Raw genomic sequence first — 27,816 nt, 5'->3', positions numbered from 1 at the left:
ATATAACTCAGGAATGCAGCCCAAGGCATCACTGAGTCTTAATCCCATGTACTGTTGGCCTACTGCATCTGCAAATTCAGTGTTGTTGGATTCAACCAACTGTAGATTTCGGAAGCTATGGATACTGAGCGCCGGATGTACTATCCTTCCACTGAAGTCTGAGTTTTCTGTAAAAGTGCTATGAAGGCATTATCCATTCCAAAGTCCTTAGTCCTTTACATAAAGGGATTTCCAATAGATTGTTAAGGTGTAGAATCAGGAGGAAAGTTTGTCTTCTAAAAAATTATATGGTTTGGTTTGGTTTGGTTTACTGTTTTTGTTTGTTTTTTATTAGTTAGAAAGAAATATATTCTTTTTCCCTCTGCCCATCACGTTGACTTGTCTGTTTTGGCTTCAGAGTAGCTCACTTTATTGTACTAAGTCTAGTAAGATAGTTTCCTACCTTTCCTATGTTTGACATCAGCCATATTTTAAATGTATTTATTACTTTATGTCTTTTACCATTATCTGCTGCAAGTCTCTATGAATTACTGAATAAATAAATAAATGAAATATTTTTTCTCTCCACTACTTTCTGGCAGCAAATTGATTCTCTTTTAGTAGCCTGACCCAGGGAGTACTAGAATTGGTGTTCACAAAGATTTAGCAGTGAGTTTCAAACTTTGATGCATTTTTAAACTACTTGGGGGTCTTGTTAAACTCAGATTCTGATTTCAGATCTGGGGTGGGGCCTGAGAGTCTGCATTTTTAACAAGCTCCCAGGTGATCACCAATGCTTCTGCTCTGAGGATCACTGTTTTAGTGGCAAAAATAGTAAAATTTAAATTATCAGGTCCCCTTTCGTGGTGGGTAGAGTTGAGGAGGTCCTCCAAGTGATTCTTATGATCAGTTAAATTTAGGTGCCCTCATCTAAGATCTGCTCTATAGAACCCTTTGTTATCCACTCTTAAGCCATCCCAGCGGAGTAGCTAACTTGTAAAAGCAAGTAGGAGTTGGAGGGAGGAATAAAGATTTGTTGGTATAACCACTCTACTTCCAATTAATCCATGCTTCCATGATTGAACCTAGTATTGACAAAAGCTCTATTAATCATGTGAGACAATTTCTTCTAGAAACAGAGCGTTTGTACCAACAACATTCCAGCTTTTTTTTCCCAACTTGAGCAGACATTGGCTCTTCTAGGCTCCTGAAGAAATTCATTTGTACTTAGTATGAGGCACGTTGCTTTTAATAAAGCCTTTTGAATGTGGTTGAAAATAAGCATAGCACAAAGGCAAAAAAAAAAAAAAAAGCAACAAACAAAAAAACAAAACAAAAAACTCCTTCAGTTAAGTGCCTTATTGAAGAAACATGATAAGCAAGAGATCAGTCACTGCTGGGCTATATAAACATCGCTTGTCCACATTGCAGTATGTTTCTCTTGAGCCCGCATGTCTAGGTCAGGGCACGTGTAGCTGAAGCCCTTAAAACTGCTGTGTTATTGTCACTCACGAAGTGTCAGGATACAGATTCTTTAAACAGAATGAACCAATCAAAGGAATTGGAAGGCAATTGAAGTTCCTGTCTTCTCACCACTGAGTTGTCTGGGAGTACCTGGGAGGAAAGGGGAGACAGTTGTGTTGCCTCAGAGAAAGACCCAAACCTGGGGAAAGCTGAACTCCCAGGGCCCACTTGCCCTGTAACCTTCCCCTAAATATGTGCTTTAGGGAAGCAGGGAAATGATATTATGTGCCGGAACTAGTTCATATTGGCAGGAGCTGAGTTTATGTATCCTTCTCAGTTCAGCGTTCAGTGACTTCTTGTTGGTAGCCTGAACTCGGCCCTGATGGGAGTATTTGGACCACAGAAATTAGCAAGCACCGAAAACCAAGTTCTTTGGTGTTTTGTTTTGCTTGGAGAGCCAGTTGTTAAACATCTACCATCACACCAGTTCACGTGGTGTGAGAATACAGCCAGCACTCTGCATCCGCCAGTTATGGGGAGCTGGCTGTATTCCTTGCACTATGCTATTCAAATGAGGGACTATAGTATCTGTGGATTTTGGTACCTTCAGGGTCCTGGAGCCAATCTCCCTGTGGATAGGAGATGCCAAGGGACAACCATATCAACAGCCCATATTGTTTCTTGGGTAATTCTGCTTCATTTGACTGAGGTCCAGAGAGGACAAAGTGTCCTGTACATAAGCCAGGGAGTTCAAGAAGCCATTTACAACCCCACTTGAATAAAAGAAAGGGCTGTGATATCCAGCAAAAGCCTGTGCTAAGTCCGAGATCCATAATTCATAGTCTCTGCCTTCAAGGAACTGATGAGCTAATAATTGCTAATAACAAGTACTACCATTTCTTAACCACTGGAATTCCAGAATTCTCACAGTCTAATTACTCTCTTCTGTTAAGTCAACAAATAGGGGACTTCCCTGGTGGCGCAGTGGTTAAGAATCTGCCTGCCAATGCAGGGGACGCAGGTTCGTGGCCTGGTCTAGGAGGATCCCACATGCTGCGGAGCAACTAAGCCCGCGCGCCACAACTACTGAGCCCGCGCGCCTAGAGCCCATGCTCCGCAACAAGAGAAGCCACGCAATGAGAAGCCCATGCACTGCAATGAAGAGTAGCCCCTGCTCGCCGCAACTGGAGAAAAATGCCCGCGCGCAGCAACAGACCCAACACAGCAAAAAAAAATTTTTTTTAAATACATAAAATTCAACAAAGATTTCGATCTCATGACAAAGCTGCTCGTAACCCAATGTGGCATTGTACTGCCATACACTACTTGTTTAACCAAGGACACAAATACGTGGGAGTGTTTAGGACGCTGTGCCAAGTATAATGGAATGTCACTAATTTGGACTGATATAGCAAGGTCAAGTGCTTCCAGATATTTAAAAACGCATAGTCTTATGATCGTCATACAGATAGGGTAGCTCAAGGGAGGTTAATAGGGGTTTAGCAGCTAAAGCTTTTAAAACATGTAAGAATGATTTTCAATCAACATGTTAATTATTGTGTAAGAAATGACGTTCTAAAATGGCTTTAAAATCTTTTTCTTTGAATAAGAAAGATTCCACCTATGTCTACACAATTAATGTTTGGCTTTCAAACCTTTATAAAAAGAAAAAAGGGCTAATCTGCATCCTACCTGTTGACAGAGAAAGTGTTGAAAGATCCTGAAATGGATCCTGTGCTTAAAAGCATTTGTCAGTTATCACAGTGCCTGAAATGCCAACGGTAAAGATGAATTTCTCATCCATACCAGAATGGGTGAGATATAAGATATGACTACTTAGCAATAGAAAGGAACTCACCTAGCAACCTGGGTGGATCTCAAGAGCATTATGCTGACTGAAAAAAAGAAATCCCATAAGATCACATAATGTATGATTTTACATATATATATATATATATATATGTGTATGTATATATATATATATATATATATATATATATATATATATTCTCAAAACCATAGAGCTGCAGAACAAATTGGTGGATTCTAGGCATAGAGAGGACAGACAGGAGGGGGTTGGATGTGCCTCTAAAAAGGTAGCATGAGAGAGATCTTTGTGGTGATGGAAGCATTCTGTATCTTTCTTTCAGTGGAAGGTACAAACATGGAAGTATTTCATAAAATAACATAGAACTCTACACCCTGTACCCATGATCAATTTCCTTGTTTTGATGTTGTACTATGGTCACATAAGCTGTAACCACTGAGAGAAACTGAGTAAAGGATACACAGGACCTCTCTGTATTATCTTTGCAACTTCCTGTGAATCTATAATTATTTCAAAATAAAAAGTTTTTTTTTCTGTTTTCAAACAAAACTATATTTCTTTAAGCTTTTCAGCTTAAAATGCTCTAAAAATGGTGGTGGTGATAGTAGAAATAGCAGAGGGGAAGAGTTGGTATAAAGGACTTACTCTGGGAAAATATTGAACTAAGTACTTTATGTACAATACATGTATTTTATTTAATCTGCAAAGCAACCTTGTGACTGTAAATATAATTTGTTTGGTTTTATAATAACTTTCCCAAAAGAGCAGGAGCCCATAAACAAGAGCTACCATGGTAGGAGGAGCCCTGGGAAACGGGACGTTCAGTGAATTAGACCAAAACCAGCAGGGCAGAGTATTAGAGACTTAGAAGGAACACATTATGTTGATGTTAGAACAGAAAACTCTTACTTCAGCATTTCTTGACAGTCTCCTTGTGCATATCATCCCAAATCAGAGAGGCTGATTTTGCATCATCCATTCTGAAATGATGGACCTAGAACGAAGAATATTTCCAGTATAGCCAGCTTTCTAGTTACCTACCCAGCAACCAGGAGAAGTTTGGGGTTTTAATATCTGATACTAGCACTATCTCTTCAGTGGTGGAAATACTTGGATGAATATATGTACTCTGGGTTTATTTTTATGGAATGATGAGGTAATAAAGATAATAAATAAAAGTTAGAATAATATGAAATTCTGAACTTCTAAAAGAGCCATCCTTAATAGTCTCCATCAACTGGCAGTGTTCCCAGTGTTGTGTCTACAGACTCTGATAGAAGAGGCACACATAATTATCCTTTCCCCTTCAATAATAGAGTAACACATCACACCCATCTATTTCCCAGATGGGACTGCCACTGCACATCCCATTAAGGAGTTAGCATTCTTACTATCTCTCTTGAGGAATGATCCTAAGGCACAACTTCAGTTTTCAAGGGTTCTGTTGGCCACTTACAATAGCCTTGACATGTGACCAAGAGCCATTTAATTAAGTAAAAACAAACAGCTGAGAATTGCATAGAAGGCTTCTCTCAGCCAGATGATGCTTCTCCTAGGTAATGTAATGTTAATGAATTAAAGATCATTGATAAATAATAAAAAGTTGATTTCCCACAGGGAAGAGGTCCTGTAGCATGGCTTATTCCAACACTGGGAGAGCAGTGCCCCCTAGTCGCCCATGTAAGAAATATTGTCCTCGAAGTGTATTAGATTTAGCAAAAGAGGATCTCCCAGGATTGGTGCTACTCTCAGACTCAAGTGGGTCATTTGACAATTGGTTTTATCTTTTCTGAACTACTAGGAACCCACTGAAATCTCACCTTCAAAGTGCACTCACTTTTTCCAGTGCCAGCAAAGGTTGGATTCTAACAGTGCCCTATTGGGACCTTACCAATAACTTTTAAAACCTGATTCTCTGTGAATGTCAAATTAACAGGGTCCTTTTACTTTGCCTTCAAGCCTCTCCTGAGCCAATGGTTAGTAATCAGAAGAAATATAGGGTACAGACATGAAAGAGCGTCATCCCATAAGCTTTAGGGTATCTCAAGTGTGAAAGATGGTCACAAAATGGCAGAGTATTAAGACACCCAGTAATGGGTCAAGTATTCAAAAACAGATGAAGGTCTAACAATTTTGCCTTAGGAAGCATTGCAGCTTATGGTGGCAACTGGTAGATTTGCAGAGTTAGATAACACTAGAAATAAATTAAGCAAACGAAGTAGACAAAGAGAAAAGATTTAAATTTATAATTCCATTTTTATTAGTGAAAGACATTCAAAGGCAGTCTTATCTCTAGGATATCCAGAAGATAATATGCACATACATAGTACAGTACAAATTCTTTTGACACTGGAGTGTGTGTTTTCTGCCTTCTGTGTGTCTGATAGCATGCTATTTCAAAGCATAAACGCAATACATAGTTTTTTGACAAATACACCCATGTGTTGTGCATGGTTTGATTTATGTAACTCCTTTCAAATGCAACTGCAGAATTCCTGTTGAACAGATGAAAAATGTCTGCCTAAAGTGATAAAAATATGTGTGTAGAAAGATATAGTTTTAAGAAGGGATTTTTATATGTTACAGATTTGTAACTCTATTTCACACAATACCCTTTTTAAAAATCTTCTAGAAACTTGATTTTTTTTTTTTTTTTTACATTAATGTGTCAGTTCAGGTGTTTCCATAAGATGGGAGTGAGTCTTTTCTGCTACAAGAACATTTCTGTGGGACTTCCCTGGCGGTCCAGTGGTTAAGACTCCGTGCTTCCACTGCACGGGGCACGGATTCCATCCCTAGTCGGGGAACTAAGATCCCGCATGCCATGCAGTGAGGCCAAAAAGAAAAAAAAAAAGTAACTTTTCTGTGTTGAAAATGAGCATGTGTGGGAGTGGTAAATGAGGAAGTGAGGTCAGTATAGCAGATGCTGGCTTTGTCCATGTATGGCACTAGTTCCAGCAACCGAGAACAAGGCCCACTAACTCAGGTCAACACAGCTAGTCAAGGCGGAAAGCACACTGACCGTGACTCCCATTCAGCCCACATTTTCCTCTTGGCTGAGTTTGGTCACGTACTCTAACATAGCGATGTTCAGAGCGCGGTTCTCTTCTGCACTTTGTACTTGTTTTATACTTTACCAATCTCAACTCTTCTCTCTTCCAGCTTCCTTGTTTCATCAAGCTGTCTTCATACACACACACACACTGAAGTCGTGTATTTTTTGTAGTATTTGTCTATTAGAAATTTAATCTGTCTTTTTAGTCATGCTAACATATTTACTAGAATGATAATTGTTTTTGTTAGTATTCCTGTTACATAAATATCGAGTACGTCTGTCCTGACCTTATCTTTTTCAGAACCCTATAATTTTTATTATGTGATTTTGCAGATCATACAAGGAATGCATTTATCTAATTGTAGCAAAAACATTTGTACTTGCACTCTACTTATTAATTTCATTTATCATTATGGAATTACTCTTTGAATTATAGATTCCCCTCATGAATCCAAGGAACATAGATTGAAGTATCAATTGCCTGCTAGATTCATTTATTTAGTTTAATCTTCACATAGTAAAACCAGCCCCATGTGTACATTGCATCACCCCATTAAAAAGTAACCTTTCCATCTTTCTTTCTTTCTAGACACAAAGTATTTCTATGACAAAAGCATTTAATAAAGGTTTCCCTTGCTTCTGCTGAAGCCTGATTTTATTTTTTTAATCACCAGCTTACGGTTTGGGTACGTTTAAAAAAACTGACCCCCGTCCTCCCCACCTGTATACATACACACTCACTACCTGTCCTCTTTTAAGTAATTTGTGGTTAGCATTTAAATTTCTCATTCAGCATGGTACAAAATCTTAAATTCCATCAGGTCAAATGGCAGTGAGTTAGGGATTTTAAATATGATAAAATTAAGATTCCAGGAGATGAATCTGTGCTCACAACATATCCTAAAACATGTTAATTCAATTAATGCAGAAGAAAATAGAGATTTTTCGGAAAGGCCCCTTCTATATTTCTGTAAGGATACAGGTGTATATCTTTTGTTTTAGGAAAGAAAGAATTATTTAATATTATATCCACATAACTATATATTTGGTGTCAACATGAATGAATTTTTAGAATACTGGTAGTGAGGATGGAATAGAGTTTTGTAAGAGCAAGTCACAATTTATCCAGCAAGAACCAAGCATTGCATTTGGCAGTAGTAGTGGAAAGCTGAACAAAGTCGTTGATTTTAAGGAGAAGCTTTACAGATGGTGATGCTATAGACATTTCAGCACATCTTCTGATGGAGACATGCACAGAGTGCTATGGAAAAGAGCAGAGGTGGTAACTATCAATGAAGGGAAGCTTTAATCTACACAGTCAGAAAAATACCTTATGGGTTTTTGTTTTGTCTCTCCCTTTTGCTTCCCTGAAATTTTTAAATTTATCTTCATTTGAACATGGAATAATTTTTTTAAAGAATCACTCAATAAAGTGATAGAATGTTCTATATTTTGACCTTCATGTTGGAGTATACCAAATGCATCAAGCTGTATGCACTTACAACTGGTATATTTTACCATATACAAATTACAGCTCAGCTTTTCATAATCTATCAAAACTTCCAGTGCTACGCCCTTTACTTCAGAAAAAAAATGTAACTTCCTCCCTTTGATGCCCAAGACAGCAATAAGTCCATTACAGAAAGAAAAAAGCTATAAAGAATGATCTAGTGAGTTTTTTCTTCCATAATAATTAATTATTCTATTTTCTATATTCTCTTCCAGCTGTGGGCCCGGATTTTTCAAGAACCCTCTTAAAAAAAGTAACTCTTGTCAAAGTGGGAGGTGAAGTTGTCATTGAGTGTAAGCCGAAAGCTTCTCCGAAACCTGTCTACACCTGGAAGAAAGGAAGGGACATATTAAGAGAAAATGAAAGGTATTATCTTGAAATATTTTTAATATTTGATTAACCTGCAATAACTTATAGGTCTGTTATTAATAGTCCTAGAGGGAAGAATTTACTCTCTGCTCTTCGTGAACTAACTGTTAATCAAAGAACTGAAGCTTTGGAAAAGGGTGGTAAATTAGTTGGTCTTTATAATCCTTCTTGATATTAAGATTCTAGAAAGCCCTTCCTGCACAGAGAGGTCACATGATCCCTCTTGAAGGCTGTTGGAACTGCCCAAAGATGAGCAACTAGAAATCATCTTTCTTAATTTTAGCCTAAAATTTATTGGTAAGTTTGCCCACTTTTCTCCATCCTACCTCCTTTTTGTATAAACAAGTAAATCCAGTTCTTCTTTGCGATGACAACCCCTCAGATATTTGGCAGTGGCTAGTATGTCTCTCGTTAGTCTCTCCTTTTTTGGAGCTAAATGTCTCTAATTCCAAAACTCATTCTCAAATAGGATGGTTTTGATCATTTTAATCATGTCTTTGTGAAACAGAGTTCCAAAAAGAAACTTTTTTTGAAAAGTTTTTTTTTTCTTTCTGATATCTAAACTCGTCACCTGTGTGTTTCCTATTGTAAGGGAATTACGTTTAGAAGGCATGTTGTTTATACAGTGTAATTACAGGGGTTGTTGGGGTTTTAGGTCATATTGTGACAAATGGCAGGTATCTCTTAAGACCTTTTCTTGGCCGTCACCTCCATAAAATATATCCGCGACCCCTTTCCGTAATCTACTCAATCTGTTGGAAGATAGTAATTGCGCATGAGTCCATGTCACACATCAGATCACGTTTACCCGCTCTATAATAATGATTTTAATGGATGCTAAAGGTCAAGTACTCAAAGATACAATTGGGGAAGGCTGTAAAAATGTGCATGTATCACCTTTATACCTGTACACCTTTGGATTTGCATATGCAAAGTAGATCATTACACTGATGATGTCCATATTAATGATTTTTGCAAACAAACCTGATATGATTTATAGATGGTGTATTCACATATATTAAATTTGTAATATACATCTCTCTCTGATTTCTATCATATCAAGAAAGCAGTATAGTTTACAAATTATTGGCATGGCATTTAAATCTGGAGTCCAAGTTGGAACTTGAGAGCACAGTTTCTTACTTTATGTACCACATGTATTGCTTAGATTAAGGCTACATTTTTAAAGTTTTAATATAACCATGATATAAAGAAAAAAAATTTTTAATAATATGGATAAGAGACAGACATGTCAAAAACCGTGAATGAATGAAGCTCGAGCAACATGGTAGATCAAAATCCAGGAGCGGCAAATAAGCTTTGCTACTGTCACAAGCAGCCTGCAGTATCTTAAAACAACAAAAGGAAATTTCTCATCCACACTGCACATGCACCAGGGGTCTGCTGGGGGCTTTGCTGCCCTCTAAAGTACAGGCTGATAGAATAGCACTCTCTGGAACATTCGAATTGCAGAAGGAAAAGAGGGTGGCTAAACATGCATGGGCTCTTAAAGCTTCTGCCCAGAAGTGAAACACTTCTTTTTCACTCATGTTTCAATGGCCAAAACAAGTCACATGGCTCTGCCCAAATTCAACCCAGCAGGGAAATACAGTCTTACTATGTGCCTAGAAGAAAAGGGACAGCCTAACATTTTGAACAGTATTAATGATTGTTTACTACTGCTATACCTTAATCATTGCTGTAAGTTGATTAAATTAACTTTGGGAAAATGATATATCAATATCAAGAATTATTTTTATTTAATTAATTAATTAATTTATTTTTGACTGTGTTGGGTCTTTGTTTCTGTGTGAGGGCTTTCTCTAGTTGCGGCGAGCGGGGGCCACTCTTCATCGCGGTGCGCCGGCCTCTCACTATCGCGGCCTCTCTTGTTGCGGAGCCCAGGCTCCAGTCGTGCAGGCTCAGTAGTTGTGGCTCACGGGCCTAGTTGCTCCGTGGCATGTGGGATCTCCCCAGACCAGGGCTCGAACCCATGTCCCCTGCATTAGCAGGCAGATTCTCAACCACTGCGCCACCAGGGAAGCCCAAGAATTATTTTTAATAAGTGAATTTAATTGACTCTTTCTACCACTTAGCTTACCGCAAAGCTTCTCTCTCTTCAATTTTTGTTTTTTCTTCTGACTTGATTAATGGGGTTCAAATATTGCCTCAACATTTATGTGGCACTAAAGGTATCTTTAAAGCGAGGGAACTCCCCATCATTACTCAAGTCTTGGTATTTATCACCTCCACCTCCAGTGTCACCAGGCATGACCCAAACTATCAGTATTAGCACTTTTTCTCCCCATGGGTGCTGTGTTCTCACAGTTTTATTTCTCCCTGCTACCTCGCTCACAATGTATTAAACAGATAGGTTGATTTCCCTAATGTAAATGAATCCAAAAGCTGGCCAGGTGTAATTTAAAGGGGAATGGTGGGAACTTCAGTGTGTGCCCCATCCAAGGGAGACACCCGCCACTCAATTCTAGCATATTTTTGCCACCAAATGGAGATGCAGGTCCGTTGCCTCCCCACCATCTCATTTTTCAAGGGAAACTAGAAATAAGGAATTTAATTTGAACTATCTTAATTTTTAACCATCAGCACCTTTTTTAAATTTTAATGTTAATACAATATGGTCCACACATCCATGGACCAAGTTTACTCCATGGGCTGCTGGTTTTTAAGTTACGAGAAAGACATAATCTCAGCTGAACATCCTATAATTTCTGAAAAGTGTGAAAAATAAGAAAGATATTACCATTATTTTCTCATTGGCAGAGAAGAAATTTCACCATTTTCCTCTATTTTTTTCTGATAACGGAGAAGCATAATTAAGTGGGTAAGTGAACAAAAGCAATCATATGTAGAATTCAGAAGTGAAAAATTTTAGAATTCCTATTTTAGGAAAGGATTGACATTGTTAGAACAACACAAAAGGAAAAATTATTTGACTGTGTCCAGTGTTGAGTAATACTTTCTAATATACTGACTTGTTAGCCCTAATTCTTTTTTGAGATGTGGAATCCTAAGAATCAAAAGGCAAACCTTTAACATTTGAATAAAAGATTTTTGAAAATTTTATTGAAGTATTGTTGATTTACAATGTTGTGTTAATTTCTGCTGTACAGCAGAGCGACTCAGTTATACGTATATATATTCTTTTTCATATTCTTTCCCATTATGGTTTATCACAGGATATTGAATATAGTTCCCTGTGCTGTACAGTAGGACCTTGTTGTTTATCCTGTATATAATAGATTGCATCTGCTAATCCCAAACTCCCAATCCATCCTTCCCCCACTCTCCCCTCCCCCTTGGCAACCACAAGTCTGTTCTCTATGTCTGTGAGTCTGTTTTTGTTTCATAGATATGTTTTGTATCGTATTTTTAGATTTCACATATAAGTGATATCATATGGTATTTGTCTTTCTCTTTCTGACTTACTTCACTTAGTATAATAATCTCTAGGTCCATCCTTGTTGCTGCAAATGGCATTATTTCATTCTTTTTTTATGGCTGATTAGTATTCCATTGTATATATGTACCACATCTTCTTTATTCATTCATCTGTCAACGGACATTTAGGTTGTTTCCATGTCTTGGCTATTTATTGTAAATAGTGCTGCTATGAACATAGGGGGTGCATGTATCTTTCCGAATTATAGTTTTGTCTGGGTATGTGCTCAGGAGTGGGATTGCTGGATCATATGGCAACTCTATTTTTGGTTTTTTGAGGAACTTCCATAATGTTTTTCGTAGTGGCTGCACCAATTTACATTCCCAACAGTGCAAGAGGGTTCCCCTTTCTCCACACTCTCTCCAACATTTGTTACTTGTAGACTTTTTAATGATGGCCTGTAACATTTGAATAAAAGATTATTAATCTCAATTACAAAATATCGATATAAACCAAGTTTTAGTGTAACAAAATTTGTGATCAAGCACCACTTTTTATTAATGTTCTCCCTAGAGCTTATGTTTTGACTTTGCCAAACGCTACTTAAGTGATTTTTAATTTCAAATTTAACTAATCAACTGCCTACAAATGAGTTTACAGTAAAAGTATAAGAAGCAACATTTTTAAATGTTTACATTCTGATCTTATATGGTTGTATTATAGTTATCTCAGTGGGTATGGATTCAAAAATACTGATTTAATGTTAACATGTGAGCAATTTAAAAAATATGTTCGTATGTCCTTACTTTGGTTTTTCAAGGCTTTAGAAATTTAAATCATATTTACACTGGCCTTATCTATATTAAACCAATCATCTAAATGAAAGATTGAATCTTCAATTTTTATAGCTTTGCTATTGTGTAGGCAGAATAGCCATAAACATAAATCATTTCTTGTTTTCTTGTATATTTATCCAGCGATCAGAGTGTAGGCAATAGCAGACATTTAAAACAAGGATGACTTTTCACAAAGGCGCAAGTACTTTACTTCTCAGGAGAGGCCTCTAGTCGCCACCAAAGCAGTGGAATCATTTGGATTAATTGAGCAATTAAGCCAACTAACTGAATAAAGTTGATAATTTTGTTTACTTTTAGTTTCTAGACAGAAGGTACTTGAGGCAGATGAGGTTGAAGTTGATCTATTACAAACAAAAACATCAAAATATAGAAATAACAGAATCCTTAATAAAAACCTAGGCTCCTAGAATTATAGGGAGCCATTAAACCAACCTGGATGGACTCTTGATTGCAAGTGACAGAAACCCAACTCAGAGGTGACTTCAGTACAAAAGGGAATTCATTGGCTCCACATTTGAGAAGACCAGGGATGGGCTGTGACTTGAGGTGTGACCAGGTTCAGGTGCTTACACGGTGGCATCAGGACTGAATGGCTTTGTTCATCTCTCACCAGTGCCCTCCTCTTTGTTGGCTCCATTTTCTGATGGGTTGTCCTATCCTGGTGGTAGGATGGCTGCCAGCAGCACCATGCTTGCCCTCTCTTCTAACAATTCCAGAAGAGGTGTTCATGAAATTGAATAAACCTGCCTTGGTCAGTGATCTCCCCTGAACCAGTAACATTCAAGGGGGTGTGATGCACTGATTAGAAGCACATGATCATGTGCTTATCCTACGAGGCACTTGGAGAAGCATCACCTCAGACCTCACGGACTGAGAATGGGACAGGGGTTTCCCCAAAGAAATGTAGGGTCCTACAACCAGAAAAAGAATAAATGGATGCTAGGCAGGCAGTAATGTCAAATTCCTACTCTAGTCATGGAGCCTAGCCTCCATTCCAGGACAGGGATCCCCACAATGGCTGGACCCTCACCTTCCCTGGTTACGTCTAAGATGGAGAGCTAACTAATTGTTAGGTTATTTCTTTATAACCAACATCCTTGTAATTTCCACTCTGAAGTTATACTAAGCAATCTAATTCTTTTCCACCACCCCTCTTCCCCTTATATTCTAACAAGCTATTCTCAAGTCCTCTTTCAATTCTTTTCCAAGCCCAAATGTCCCTGATCATCTTCATATGACATTATTTGGCATCCTCTCACTGTCTTAAGCATTTCTTTCAATGTCTTTCTGAAAGCCAGAATTAAATCTGCCATTCGGAGTTAAAACAGTATTAATAAGGGCATAAATATTTTTCTTTATCTCTGTAGCAAACAATGACAATTATTGTTATCTTATGTCCCTAAAGAGGAAAAATTATCTTCAGTGAGCTTAGATTAGTAAGGCAGGTGAGTGTACATCATAGAAAGACCACTCCCTCCCAGTGATTATTTTTAAAAATTAACTTAGTGCTTAAAGGGGTAAATGTAGTTGTCTGGAAAATTCACTTAGAGAAAATATTTTATTTCTCACTGAAGCTGAAGAAATGAGTGAAATGTTACTCTAGTTAACAATGTGTGAATAATGATTTCTTATTCTTACTCATCCTTGAGAATTTCCCTGCTTCCTTTTAGACGTTAGGCTAATACATTATATCAAGCTAATGGATAATAACTAAGTAGAGATATGCTGCTGAATGTTTCCGAAAAGAATCTGAAACTTACAGCCTGCATGTCACAGGCATGGTTTCAGAACAGCAGCAGGACTATTTTGTCAAACTAGCCAACACAAATTTTGATCGATGAACGAAACATTCATTGGATGCTTACCACATGCTAAGCCCTTTGCTTGGCACTGAGGACAGAGAGAAAGTGGAGACATAAACCCAGCCCTCAAGATGCTCTTAGAGGACTTCCCTGGTGGCGCAGTGGTTAAGAATCAACCTGGCAATGCAGGGGACACAGGTTCGAGCCGTAGTCTGGGAAGATCCCACATGCCACGGAGCAACTAAGCCCGTGCGCCACAACTTCTGAGCCTGCACTCTAGAGCCCCCGCACCACAACTGCTGAGCCCACGTGCCACAACTACTGAAGCCTGCATGCCTAGAGCCCGTGCTCCGCAACAAGAGAAGCCACCGCAATGAGAAGCCCGTGCACCGCAACGAAGAGTAGCCCCACTCGCCACAACTAGAGAAAGCCCGCGTGCAGCAACGGAGACCCAACACAGCCAAAAATAAATAAATAAATAAATAAATTTATTTATTTTTAAAAAAGATGCTCTTAGAACAGTGCAGGGGGCCCAGTAGCAAAATAACAATATGTTTTTCAATAATCCTAGGGTGTATGTTATAAAGGTGATATATTAAGATGGAACATTGGAAAATGTAGGCCAACAATAGATTGTGGAAACCTTGAATTTTATGTCTGTAGAGTTTAGACTTGAACTCTGGGAGAGAATTGAAGGATTTTATGCAAGGGAGTGCACAGTCACACACGTGCTGCAGAAAGGTTGCTCTGCCTGTGACATGGAGAAAGAATCAGAGTAGAACAAGATTTGGCAGGTAGAGAGACCAGTTGCAGGCAGTAAGCTGGGACGGAAATCAAAAGGACTTGAATGATGTCAGTCTTCTGAGAGTATAGGAGAGAAGATAGATACATGAGCTATGAAAGAGTAGAATTTAAATTTAAGTAGAAAGATTTTTGAAAGAAGGAAGCAAAAAAGAAAATGACTCCTAGGATTCTAACTTGAGCAGCTGGTAGATGGCAGTGCCATTTACCACAATACTGAGTATAGAAAACACAAGTTTGAGAGGGGAAAATAAAGACATTAGTATTAACATGTTAAATCTGAGGTGCCTGTAAGTGGCGATGTCACATTCAGATGGGAATTCCCATTCAGTGTCACCTTCTCAGCAAAGCTTTTTCCCAACTAACCTATTTCAAATTGTAAACACCGCCCCCATCCTCTTTCCATGCTTTATAGTTTCCATAGTTCTTATCACCATATAACATGCTGCATATTTGCTTTTTTGTTTTATTATCTGTTTTCTCCACCCTCCATTTAATCATAGTGTAAATTCCATGAAAACAGAGACGTGTGTGTGCGTGCGCGTGTGTGTGTGTGTGTGTGTGTGTGTGTGGCTTAAACAATACAAATTTAATATCATACAGCCCTGGAGGTCATAAGTCTGAAATGGTTCCTCTTGAGCTGAAGTCACGTGTTCCTTCTGGAGGTTCTAGGGGAGACTCGGTGTCTGGCTTTCTAGAGGTCACCTGCATTCCTTGGCGCATGGTGTAGAGCTAACAAAGTCAAGTGCAGTCCAGTCGAGTACTCAAATCACAGCACTTCAACCTCCTCTTCTGCCTCTCTCTTCTACTTTGAAGGACCATCGTGGTTACATGGAGCCCTTTGTGTTTTGTCCAGTTCTGTAACACTAGCATCTAGGACAATGCCTGGTATAGAGTAAGTTTTCAGTGAATGAATGTCTAACAGGAACTATGGGTCTGAGTTCAGGAGAGTAAAGACAGAGACCTAGATGTCACCAGTAGATAAGAAGCCATGGAGTGGAGAAGTGAATCCAGAGAGAGTTTTGTAGAATGAGAACACCTGTGAATCAAAGGAAGGAACCTTGAAGAATGGCCACATGCAAAGAATGGGTGGAAGCAGAGCCCACTGGGAGGACTGGAGCGGGAATTCAGAGACGTGGGGGAACAACCAGGAGAACGTAGTAAACAGAAACCAAGGGAGCAGAAAGTTTCAAGAAGGAGCAAGCGCTTGGTGCTTCCAAGTGGTCCGACAAAATAATGGCTCAAAAATGAGTGCTGGACCTAGGAACTTTAACATCACCTTGGGCGAGCACGTTGAGGCCACAGTGGACACATTCTGAAGACAATAAAATGGTATAATTATCCATATTCTTAGGCATTTCTTCCCAGACTGAAATATATGTTTATGTTTGCCTGACCCCCACGGTATAATCAGAGCAAGTCTAACACCCTATGAGACTGTTCAACCCAAATAGGAATAAAATGCATGTGTCTTGTCTAGAGACATTGAAGTCTTCATCCAAGGTGAAATTAGATCATGGCTCTAATTTGCCTCTCTTCCCAAGGCCTTTGGAAGAGTTGAAATGCATGTAAAACGTGGAGGAAAATCCCAGCACAGGGCAGCAAAACTCCATGTTGTCTGTAAGGTATGAAACTCTGGCCTGAAGACACTGACAGTCTGGGAGGCAGAGCAAATGTGATGGCAGGTATTTGCCCAGAAGGCTGATGCGATCCTTGCGTGCAAAGGAAACTTTATTGCTTCAGGCGTTCTGTTTCCCTTCTGGAGGCAGCGTGTCTATATATGTGCTCCTAATGAGAAACCTGCCCTCAGGATATCTCTTACAGGGGCTGCAGAGCCATACAGCTGTTATTAGGAATTCTGCCTGGGGAACAATTATGTTATTGCAATAATTAGAGGCAGTTCATCTCCATAATAATGGAAATCCTGTCTTGGAGGCAAAACAACATCAAAGCAACTTGAGCATCATTGCTCTAGATAGAATCTGTTGCCCTGCTTATCGGCAGTACTATATCATTTAAATTTTGCATGTGTAGTCATGGAAATAGGCAGAGCTTATCCTGCTCTCCAGTTCAGACCTGGAACTTTCCCTCATTCGTTCTGTCTGTCTCTCCTAGGGCCATGCATAAAATAGTTATGGCTTTGAGTTCCCCTGAAGAGCAGTTGCAGAAGAGTTTAGAGACATTTGTTTGTAAATGTTTGTAATGGTACACAGACCCTGTCCTGTGGAGACTCCATGAATTTAACCCTCAGCCACCGGCCTGTCCTACCTCAGTATAGTTATGTCATATTGTTTTATGGTCAGGATTTACAGCGATATCCAAATTCAGGCAGGGACTACCTGCCACATGTTCTATTCATATGGTCACAGTATTGGTTATGCCTCAGGACATGCTGGCAAGAGAACTGATTTTTTATGTGAAAGTATTTAAAATAAGGTCCCCAATCTAAAGGCAATACCTGATAAAATCCTTCCAGCTGTCTCCCACGTTCATTGTTTCTTTGTCAGTCTGTCCTCTGCCCCTGTCCTAGTTTCTACCCTTATTATCTCTTGTATAGACTTTGCAACTGTTAAACTAACCTCTTAACTGGTTTATTTGGAACCAGCCCTCACTCAAATCTTCCACGAGATCAAACTTCCCACATCACATCCCTGGTATATTCAATTCAATAAACATCTGTCACACCCTTCCTCCGTATAAGACACATTTGAGATTATGAACATAATTTAAAACAGGGCTCTACAGGTGTCATTTTTTTTTTATTGGAGTATATTTGCTTTACAAGGTTGTGTTAGTTTCTGCTGTACAACAGAGTGAATCAGCTATATGTGTACCTGTATCCCCTCCTTCATGAGCCTCCCTTCCACCCTCCCCATCCCACCCCTCTAGGTCGTCACAGAGCACCGAGCTGAGCTCCCTGTGCTATACAGCAGTTTCTTACTAGCTATCTATTTTACACATGGTAGTGTATATATGTCAGTGCTACTCTCTCAAATCGTCCCACTCTCCCCTTCCCCCGCTGTGTCCACAAGTTCATTCTCTACGTCTGCATCTCTTTTCCTGCCCTACAAATAGGTTCATCAGTATCCTTTTTCTAGATTCCGTATATATGCACTAATATATGATATTTGTTTTTCTCTTTTTGACTTACTTCACTCTGTATGACAGACTCTAGGTTCATCCACATCACTACAAATGACTCAATTTTGTTCCTTTTTATGGCTGAGTAATATTCCATTGTATATATGTGCCACATCTTCTTTATCCATTCATCTGTCGATGAACATTTAGGTTGCTTCCATGTCCTGGCTATTGTAAATAGTGCTGCAGTGAACATTGGGGTACATGACTCTTTTTGAATTATGGTTTTCTCAGGGTATATGCCCTGTAGTGGGATTGCTGGGTCATATGGTAGTTCTATTTTTAGTTTTTTAAGGAACCTACATACTGGTCTCCATAGTGGCTGTATCAATTTACATTCCCACCAACAGTGCGAGAGGATTCCCTTTTCTTCACACCCTCTCCAGCATTTATTGTTTGCAGATTTTTTGATAATGGCCATTCTGACCGGTGTGAGGTGATACTTCATTGTGGTTTTGATTTGCATGTCTCTAATGATTAGTGATGTTGAGCATCTTTTCATGTGTTTGTCGGCCATCTGTATGTCTTCTTTGGAGAAATGTCTATTTAGGTCTTCCACCCATTTTTTGATTGGGTTTTTTGTTTTTTTGATATTGAGCTGCACGAGCTGCTTGTATATTTTGGAGATTAATCCTTTGTCAGTTGCTTCATTTGCAAATGTTTCCTCCCTTTCTGAGGGTTGTCTTTTCGTCTTGTTTATGGTTTCCTTTGCTGTGCAAAAGCTTTTACGTTTAATTAGGTCCCATTTATTTATTTTTGGTTTTATTTTCATTACTCTAGGAGGTGGGTCAAAAAGGATCTTGTTGTGGTTTATGTCAAAGAGTGTTCTGCCTGTGTTTTCTTCTAAGAGTTTTATAGTATCTGGCCTTACATTTAGGTCTTTAATCCATTTTGAGTTTACACACAGAAATCTCTTGCATCCCTATATACTAACAACGAAAAATCAGAAAGAGAAATTAAGGAAACACTCCCATTTACCACTGCAACAAAAAGAATAAAATACCTAGGAATAAACCTACCTAAGGAGGCAAAAGACCTGTATGCAGAAAACTATAAGACACTGATGAAAAAATCAAAGATGACACAAACAGATGGAGAGATGTACCATGTTCTTGGATTGGAAGAATCCACATTGTGAAAATGACCATACTACCCAAAGCAATCTATAGCTTCAGTGCAATCCCTATCAAATTACCAATGGCATTTTTCAAAGATCTAGAACAAAAAATATTACAATTTGTATGGAGACACAAAAGACCCTGAATAGCCAAAGCCATCTTGAGAAAGAAAAACAGAGCTGGAGGAATCAGGCTCCCTGACTTCAGACTATACTACAAAGCTACAATAATCAAGACAGTATGATACTGGCACAAAAACAGAAATATAGATCAATAGGAACAGGATAGAAAGCCCAGAGATAAACCCACGCACCTACGGTCACCTTATGTTTGACAAAGGAGGCAAGAATATACAGTGGAGAAAAGACATCCTCTTCAATAAGTGGTGCTGGGAAAACTGGACAGCTACATGTAAAAGAATGAAATTAGAACACTACCTAACACCATACAGGTGTCATTTTGAAAGGGACAAAATTTCTACAGTGGTTTAAAGGAAAGAGACTTTTCATCTTTTACAGGTATAAATTTTATTTTTTAACAGTATATAAAATATCATTCTATAGTCTCAACACGCATATACATATTCATATTTTGATATACATGCAAAGAAAAAGGCTGGAAGGAACTCCACCAAAATATTAACAGTAGTTTGCCTGGGAATTGGGAGTATGGATTTCTTTCTTTCTCCTTTCTTCCTTCTTTCCATCCTTTCCTCTCTCCTTCCTTCTCTCCTTCTCTTTACAGTTATAAATTTTGTGTTTATGGGTATGATTATTTTATTAATGTTTATTTCCCATAACAGGCTGAAATGACCATGAGCAAAGATGCCATGTGTGTTTGAACACACGAGTGTCCCCACTCCTGGTACTGTGCCTAGAATACCATAGATACTTAGGATTTTTGTATGAAATGAATGAACCAACCATCCTGCATCATCTGATTCTTAGAGGAGATCAGTGGAGAAGGTGGTGATGGGATATTTAAGTGAAAGGAGCAGCAGGAATAAAACATATTCAAAAGGAAAGTACAGAGGAATTTTTGAACAGGGGGAGATCAGGCTAGAAAATTTCTCAAAAGCAGGCTGAGGAGCTGGTACTTCATTGGGGAACAGACAGAGTTAGGAAATGATTTCGGCATGGCTCTCCGCACTCCTTTTAAATTGTTTCTCATCCTTGATCAGTTGTGTTAGATGTGTGTATTCAGAACGCATCTGCTGGGCCTTTTTGTGCGCCCATCTGGGAGCTCACTTGACCTTCCTAGGGTCTCTCCATCTCTCAAGCAGAGATCCACAGGTAGTTCCCAAATTCAGGTCTGCAGGCTGGTGCTGAGCTAACTGCATTGGGACCAACAGAGGTACATTTAAAAATACAGAATCCCACTCTCTGTCCCCAGAGATTCTTTCTAAGGAATTCTGAGATGCGACCAGGAGTCTGAATATGTTTTTAAGTTTCCCAGGTGATTCTAATGCACAGCCAGGTGTGGCAGTATATTAGTGGCTTCCCATTAACCTCAGGACAGACAGCCCATCACATGACCAACAAAACCCTAAACTGGTCACGCTCCAGCCACACTGTCCCAGCTGCTCTCTCTTACTCTCCCTGAATCTTACTTCTTGAGCCACATGGACCTCCTGTCAGTTCTTCAAATGGCCTTATTCTTCCTGCCACAATGCTTTTCAACAAGCTGTTCTTTTTGCCCAAAACTCTCTTATCCAGTGCTTGACAAACTACAGCCCCACAGCCAAATCCAGCCCTCCACCTGTTTGCACAGCCCTCATGCATGAGAATGGTTTTACATTTTCAAATGATAGGAAATAAATAAAAAGGAAAACAGCATTTTGTGACACATGAAAATTAGATGAAATTCGAATTTCAGCATCCACAAATAAAGTTTTATTGGACCTGGCCCCATACTCATTCATTAACAAATTGTCTGGGCTGCTTTTGTGCTACATGGGTGGCAGGGTTGAGTAGTTGCAACAGAAACCACCTAGCTTGCAAAGCCTCAAATATTTACTATCTGGCCCTTTACAGAAAAAGTTTGTGTCCCTCGATCCAACTCATGGCATGTTTCTAGAAATGAGGGGTATTAAAACATCTTCCAGTAACACAACTCTCCCTTTGCCTGGCTTTTTTATTTTGGTTTTATTTTGGTTTGCTGTCTTTTACCTGTTCTTTGTGACTTACGTTTTGATTAAATTGTCACTTCTACTGGGTCCATCAAATGCAAAGTGAAGAGGAAGTAAATTTGGCTGGAGGCCTAAATGCTGTCCCTTCTGTCTCTAAAGCAGTGGCTCCCAAACTTTGCTAGAGGGAACTTCTTTTCATGCCCCCAAAGCCTTGAACTCCCTGGAGAAATCAGCAGAGGGGAGCTTGCGAAGTGAAGACCTGGAAGGTGAGAGATGTTGGCGATGGAGAGGGAAGTTTATTTCTGGATCCTCTTCCCCAGATTTCTAGAAAACCAGTAAAAGAATGAAGCAATGGGAACTCTTCATCCCAGGTTAAGCATCTGTGGTTTACACTGACTGTTTTGCAGAGGGGTTTTCATTTTCACTTTATGATTATAAAAATTATTCTTCAAATGATAAATGGCCTATTTCAGTTGAAGGAGGAGAGAGGAGATAGAAACCCCAAGACTCGCTTCCTAGGGTTTTATAAAATTCAGCTATTATGACGATGTATACACACATGAAACAATTTGGAAACCACCAGTGAAGTACAAATTAACATAATATCTTCCAAACAGAAATAGGCGGCAGTGCTTAGGGAACACGCAGAGAAGAAACTCTCAGAGTTAGGCAGGGTCTGCCAGAACTGGCTTCCAAATGGAGTTTAAGCGGTTGTGAAAGAAAGTAGTTTACACAGGCAGAGGGGGAAGCGGGAGGTCTCCGTGTGGGAGCTCGTGTAAATGCAAGATGAAGGGACAGATGTGAGCAAGTCAAGAGAGATCCAGCCAAGTGGGAGAGTGGGTGTCGGTCGAGTTTAGATGGAAGAAATGGAAGAATCATCGGTAGGGAGATGCTTCAGATTTCTTAACAAGAGATGATTAACGTTTTGAAATAATGTTGACAGATATAAAATAATAGTGACAGAAACACTCTGAGTCGTCTTGGCTCTGAAGCAGCTCAGAAATCTCTAGTTATTAAGTTGAAATGAGACTTTGATCTCCCTTTATGTCACTAGTACATTCACGAATAAACCTTGTGCTTTGGGAATCCTTGGGGATTCAGGATACTGATTACTTTGGCTCTTTTCCTGTATTTCCTAGTTATCTTGTGGCCATCGCTTTTCTCCCATTTGTGAATAATATTACCTAGCTTTTTTCAGTCTTTACTATGCCCTCTGCTAAACACTTCAAATGTGTTTTCTTTTAGTCCTCAGAAAAACTTAATGAGATCAGTCCTATTATTAACCCCATCTTTTAGATAAGGAAACCTGGGCCCAGAGAGGGTTTTCACCCTACCTAAGGTTGCAAAGCTTGGTAGTGTTAGAGCTGGGATTCAAATCCAGGTCTCACTTATTCCAGAAGCCATGTCTCTGCCAACTTTGCCTGAAGAAGGAACAAGCATTAGATGCTTCTCTCTACTTAAAGAGAGCATGGAATCTGGTGGTAAGCCAATAAATTATTAGTAAAAATAAAGTTCTGCTTTCATTACCTCCCTTTTGAAACTGGAATATTGCTGATGCCTTTAATATAGATAAATGGGCCAGAAGCAGCTTTTACTGTTACTCATTTCGTATTTTCAATAATAAATTGGCAGCCTTCAGATCCATGGCTTTCTAGTTTCCTGGGGAAAGAGGCATAATGGTCTGATTTCAGGGCTTCGGTTAGAACCATGTAAGCCCCTTGGAGAAGAGGTAAATTAAGTCCTCGAACTACCTCAGCAGGGCCTTTGTTCAGAGAAAATAGCTCTGTATTGTCAAATGGATTTACATGATCATGAAAATATTCAAACCAAAGTGGCATGTAATTAAGAGCAATTAGAACTGAAGTGATGTGACTGGATATTAAAACCAGAAAGGCAATATTTGTGCCTCCTCAGTAGAGACAAGGCAGATAATTTGGGTTCCTCCTAAGTTTGTCATCTCTAGAAATAGTATCTGCTAGACCGTGTAGATGCTGTATAAATATTGAAGGTCTAGTGTCATGCACTATGTTTGACCCTATATTTCTATAGTGCAGTTTTATCCCCATATTTCAGTCACAGATATGCCAGAGTTAATTAGATCTCTACTAGTAAATATCCATCATGGTGTTTCTAAATCCCTTTTGCCAAATGATCTAATAAGAGCAACATTTGGCTCTCTGTATAATTACAACATATGGCACCTAGAGGGTACATATAGTAGAATTATAGGTTGCCTGATGAGAAACCCAGGTAGTGGATAAAAGACTCTATTAAACAAAGTTGCTCTGTGTGTGTGTGTGTATGTGTGTGTGTGTGTTTTACTGCAAACAATTCCTCCTCCTCTCCCCAGAATAAGAAATAGGTTGTAATTCAACTGTCCTTCCCACATGAAACATAATTATGTCATAGGAGTTTTACATTTTTAAATAAAACAAATCATTGATACTATTAGCATAAATTATTTAACCCTCCATACCTCTAAAAATTATCGTGTGAAGTTAAGTCAGCAATGCTGGAAGCAGCTCTGTATAAGGTAAGTTACTTGATGGATGTATTCCTCCCTCCAAGCAAAATAACCTACCCAAATGGCTGCAAAATATATAGCAAAAATAGGCCCGAATCCTTTGACCAATCATAAAAAAGGGGTTTTTAATGCCTACTTATCATCTCTGGAAGTAGACTAACCAGTTTGGTAGATGATGATTTCAGCGTCAGTGTGTTGAATTTGAAAGGCTTATCATGAGAAGGTATCCTGGACTCCACTTGGACGGGCTTGTACGAGCCAAAGGTGCGCATCTCTCCTCAGGACCATGTTCAGTGATGTCACCTTGGTAGCTTGACACTGACCATAGTGGGAATATTTACACCGTGGAAATTAGCACACATCAGGACATTCTTTTCCATAGAGGGCCAGTTGTTAAACATTTACCAGCACATCATTAGTTGCGGGACATAACACAGCTCAGAGTTGACAGTGCCAGTTTGGAGTTCATGGGAGAGATGAAGACTAGAAACACAGCTTTCCAGCTCGTCTTCTTTGAAGTGATGACGGTGAATAAGTTTAATTGAGAAAAAATGAGAAAACAAAAGAGTTCTGGATAGATTCTTCCAAACTGTCAAGTGCATGAAAGAGAAAAAGAAACCCCAAAACATTCATCAGAAGACTAAGAGGAGAATCAGGAAATTGGGGTGTTGTAAAATCCCAGGTAAGAAAGTATCATAAATGGCAGTATTTGACACTGTCGGGTATCACTGAGAGGTCATAAAGAATGAGGACCTCAAGCTATATTTGGAGTGGTGTTAATGAAGTGAAAAGTAACCTTTGAATAAACACTTTCAATAAGAGCAAAAGTTTTGCTGGCCGGATCAGCAACTGGATGCAGTAACTGATCTTTGCAGGTGTCGAGTAATGAAAAGAGGAAGATCAGATACACTGGAGGGAAGTGACATGTTTGTGGCAAGGGTGTTATTAGGATGGAGGACATTGGGGCATATTTATAGCCTGAGGGGAATCACACCAAGGTAAAGAAGGAGTTAACAATGTAAGAGAAGGGAGGTATTCTCAAGGAGACAGGAGGGTGTCAGACCTGAAATCAATTATTGTGGGAAAGAAGGATGAACCTGTCTCCTCTGACTGTGGGGAGGAAGGGAGGGTAGGTGAGGGCACAGAGAAATGTGTGAAAGAGGGAGTTGAGGAATTTCATGGAATATGGCCTTGACCATGATCTCGATAAAATGAGAGTCAAGGTCATCTTATGAAAGTGTGGCCATGGGAGGTGCTTGTGTGCCTCAGAGAGAAAGATGCCTAGACTGTCATCTATGGTCAATGTGATAGAAATTAGATAAAATTTGGATTGTGCTTTTTATGTTTTCTGTTGCTTCCACACACATTGACTTTCCCATATATTGATTTGCTCTAAAGGGTTTTATTCCAAAAGAGGTGGTTTGTTCCAAAGGATGCATAAAATTGTTACAGAAAAAATGAAACTGCCTGCTCTTAACACCAAGAAAAATGTTTTTCAGCTGAGTTCAATATGTTCTGACTCAGAAAAAAACAATGCACTTTAAAATTATTCTTCCCCTTTCTCGTTTACTCAAGGACTCTCACACCTTCAGTCACCCCTGTTCTTTCCTTCATCATCAAACTTTCCCTCCGCTTTCACTTTCTGTTGGATCTTTCTGGTCAGCGTATCTTCATCTTCCTCATCTACCTCCTCCCATGGCTTTAAACTCCATCTGTACTAACAACTTCTGAATGTACATCTTCAGTCTAGGATTGAGCAATTTTGGCTTGACATGCCCCAAAGAGAACTCATTCCAGCCGCCAACCTCCACCCTAAAACCCATTCTTCTCCTGCTTACCCCATCTCCCTCTGGTTGTTCCAGCCAGAAACCTAGAAATCATCTTTGATTTTCCTCTTCCAATGTCCCACATATCCAATGCATTAGTAAATTTTGGTAATTCTCCTTCCAGAGAATATATAGAATCTATCTCCTTTGCATCCGCTTTGTCTGTGCCCTCATCCAACCACCATCATCTCTTGTTGGATTATTCCAGTAGCCTCCGTCTTAGTCCATTTGAGCTACTATAACAAAAACACCGTAGACTGGGTGGCTTAAACAACAAACACTTATTTCTCAAAGTTCTGGAGGCTCTGGGAAGTCCAAGATCAGTGTGTCTGCAGATTCAGTGTCTGGTGAGGGCCTGCTTCCTGGTTCATAGACAGCCGTCTTCTCTAACCTCACGTGGCAGAAAGACGGAGGGAGCTCTCTGGGGTCTCTTAATAGGGTGTTAGTCCCATTCATGAGGGCTTCACCTCATGACCTAATCATCTTCCAAAGCCCCACCTGCTAATGCCATCACACTGGGGGTTAGGATTACAACATATGAATTTCAAGGGGACACAAACAGTCAGTCCATGACATCCCGTAGCCAGTTGCCCTGTACCATACTCACCCCCTTCCAGGCTGCTCCTTGTACCACGGCCACAATGGTCTTTTTGAAACATAATTCAGATCTTATCACTAACCCTTAAGACAGAAGCTGCTGACCAGGACCTTAAGAGCACTGACGATCTGGTTCCTTATTGTATTATTTTTGTTTTTTGTTTCAATATCCTCCCCTTCACTAATCAAAGTGGCAAAATATCTAAGACCGTGTGTATCTTGTTTTTCCTTAGATCTCTAGTGCCTGCTTTCCTCTTCTATTCCTCCTTGCATTTTTCTGAATTTGAGGTTACATATTTATGTCTGTTTTACCTATTATCTATCTTCCCAGACTGGTGTGTAAGCTAGGTAGGACCGGACCTGGTTTCCTTCACCACTGTTTATCCAGCACTAGTACAGGAATAGTGCTGAGGAGTTGAATCAGTAATTGTTGAATAAATGGAGAAAAAAATCAGTAAACTTACAGTGTACCTCATTTCACAAAGGATTTGAGGCTGCTTTTAAAAAATACAAGCAATAGAAAAGATAAAAGTTAGTAATTTAGAGAGTGGGAATAATGGGAAATCAGTAGAAAACAAAAATATCAGAAGTGAAATTAGTACATGGAAACACATTCTGTGTAATTCACAGATTTGGGTGTACCTGTCTTACTACCTAAGCAAAGAGAGAAACATAATTAGTTAAAAGAACTGTAGTATTTGTAAGATTTAAAGTAGTTGTTTTGCCTGATAGTGAAATCTTAGAAAAATATTCCCCATGAGACACAATTACTATAGTAGATACAAGACTTCATAGATGTGCCTTATATTTTTTATACATTTGTCAAGTTATGTAGTGATAATAGGCAAGTTAGTAAATTCAGTTCTGTGAGATGGGGCCAAGAATGAATGAATGAATAGTTAATTTATTATTCTTTTTAAATGGAGAGGCTTGACCCAAGGGTAAAGTTTTAAGTATCTACAGCAGTATTTTTCAAAGCTAGTTCTTGGGGTGGGGGGTGATGTGTGACACATTTTATATAAAGCAGTATTCTGTGATCAAGCAAGTATAACGTGTATATTTCGGACCTTCTCAGAGCCTTTAGTATGCTATTTGCACTGAGAATCTCCAAGAATTGTGTTTCCCAAACTTACTTGGAGTTGAGTCTTATGACACAGAATACCTTAAGGGGCTGGGACTTCAGGGGGAAAAAAAACTTTGGAAAACTTTGATCTAAATGAATGTATGGGTTTGTTTACTTTAGAAATTCCGTCATTAACTCTAATGGTCAGAATTTTAATAAAGGTTGGTTAGAAGAAATTTCAAGATTGTAATTACTGTCAAGAATATGAGATGCATCTATTCTGTGTTACCAGTTTTGTGTTATCAGTTTAGACCAGGTCTATGCTATAAACTAAGTCAAGAGAATCATTAAGAC

General features: G+C 39.1%; 1 protein-coding gene across 9 annotated transcripts in view; it reads left to right on the top strand.

Annotated features, from left to right (window-relative positions):
• Positions 1-27,816, top strand: part of CNTN4 (contactin 4) — a 950,427-nt gene that overhangs the window by 803,433 nt on the left and 119,178 nt on the right. For all 9 annotated transcript variants that reach the window (XM_082345360.1, XM_082345363.1, XM_082345356.1 and 6 more), the window contains one exon: positions 8,052-8,202. In XM_082345360.1, coding sequence (XP_082201486.1) covers positions 8,052-8,202 — 151 coding nt within the window. The remainder of the gene's footprint in view (positions 1-8,051; positions 8,203-27,816) is intronic.

Source organism: Balaenoptera borealis, assembly GCF_965194805.1.
Source record: "Balaenoptera borealis genome assembly, chromosome: 12".
Lineage (NCBI taxonomy): Eukaryota > Metazoa > Chordata > Mammalia > Artiodactyla > Balaenopteridae > Balaenoptera > Balaenoptera borealis.
This window is presented reverse-complemented; position numbering and strand designations above follow the sequence as displayed.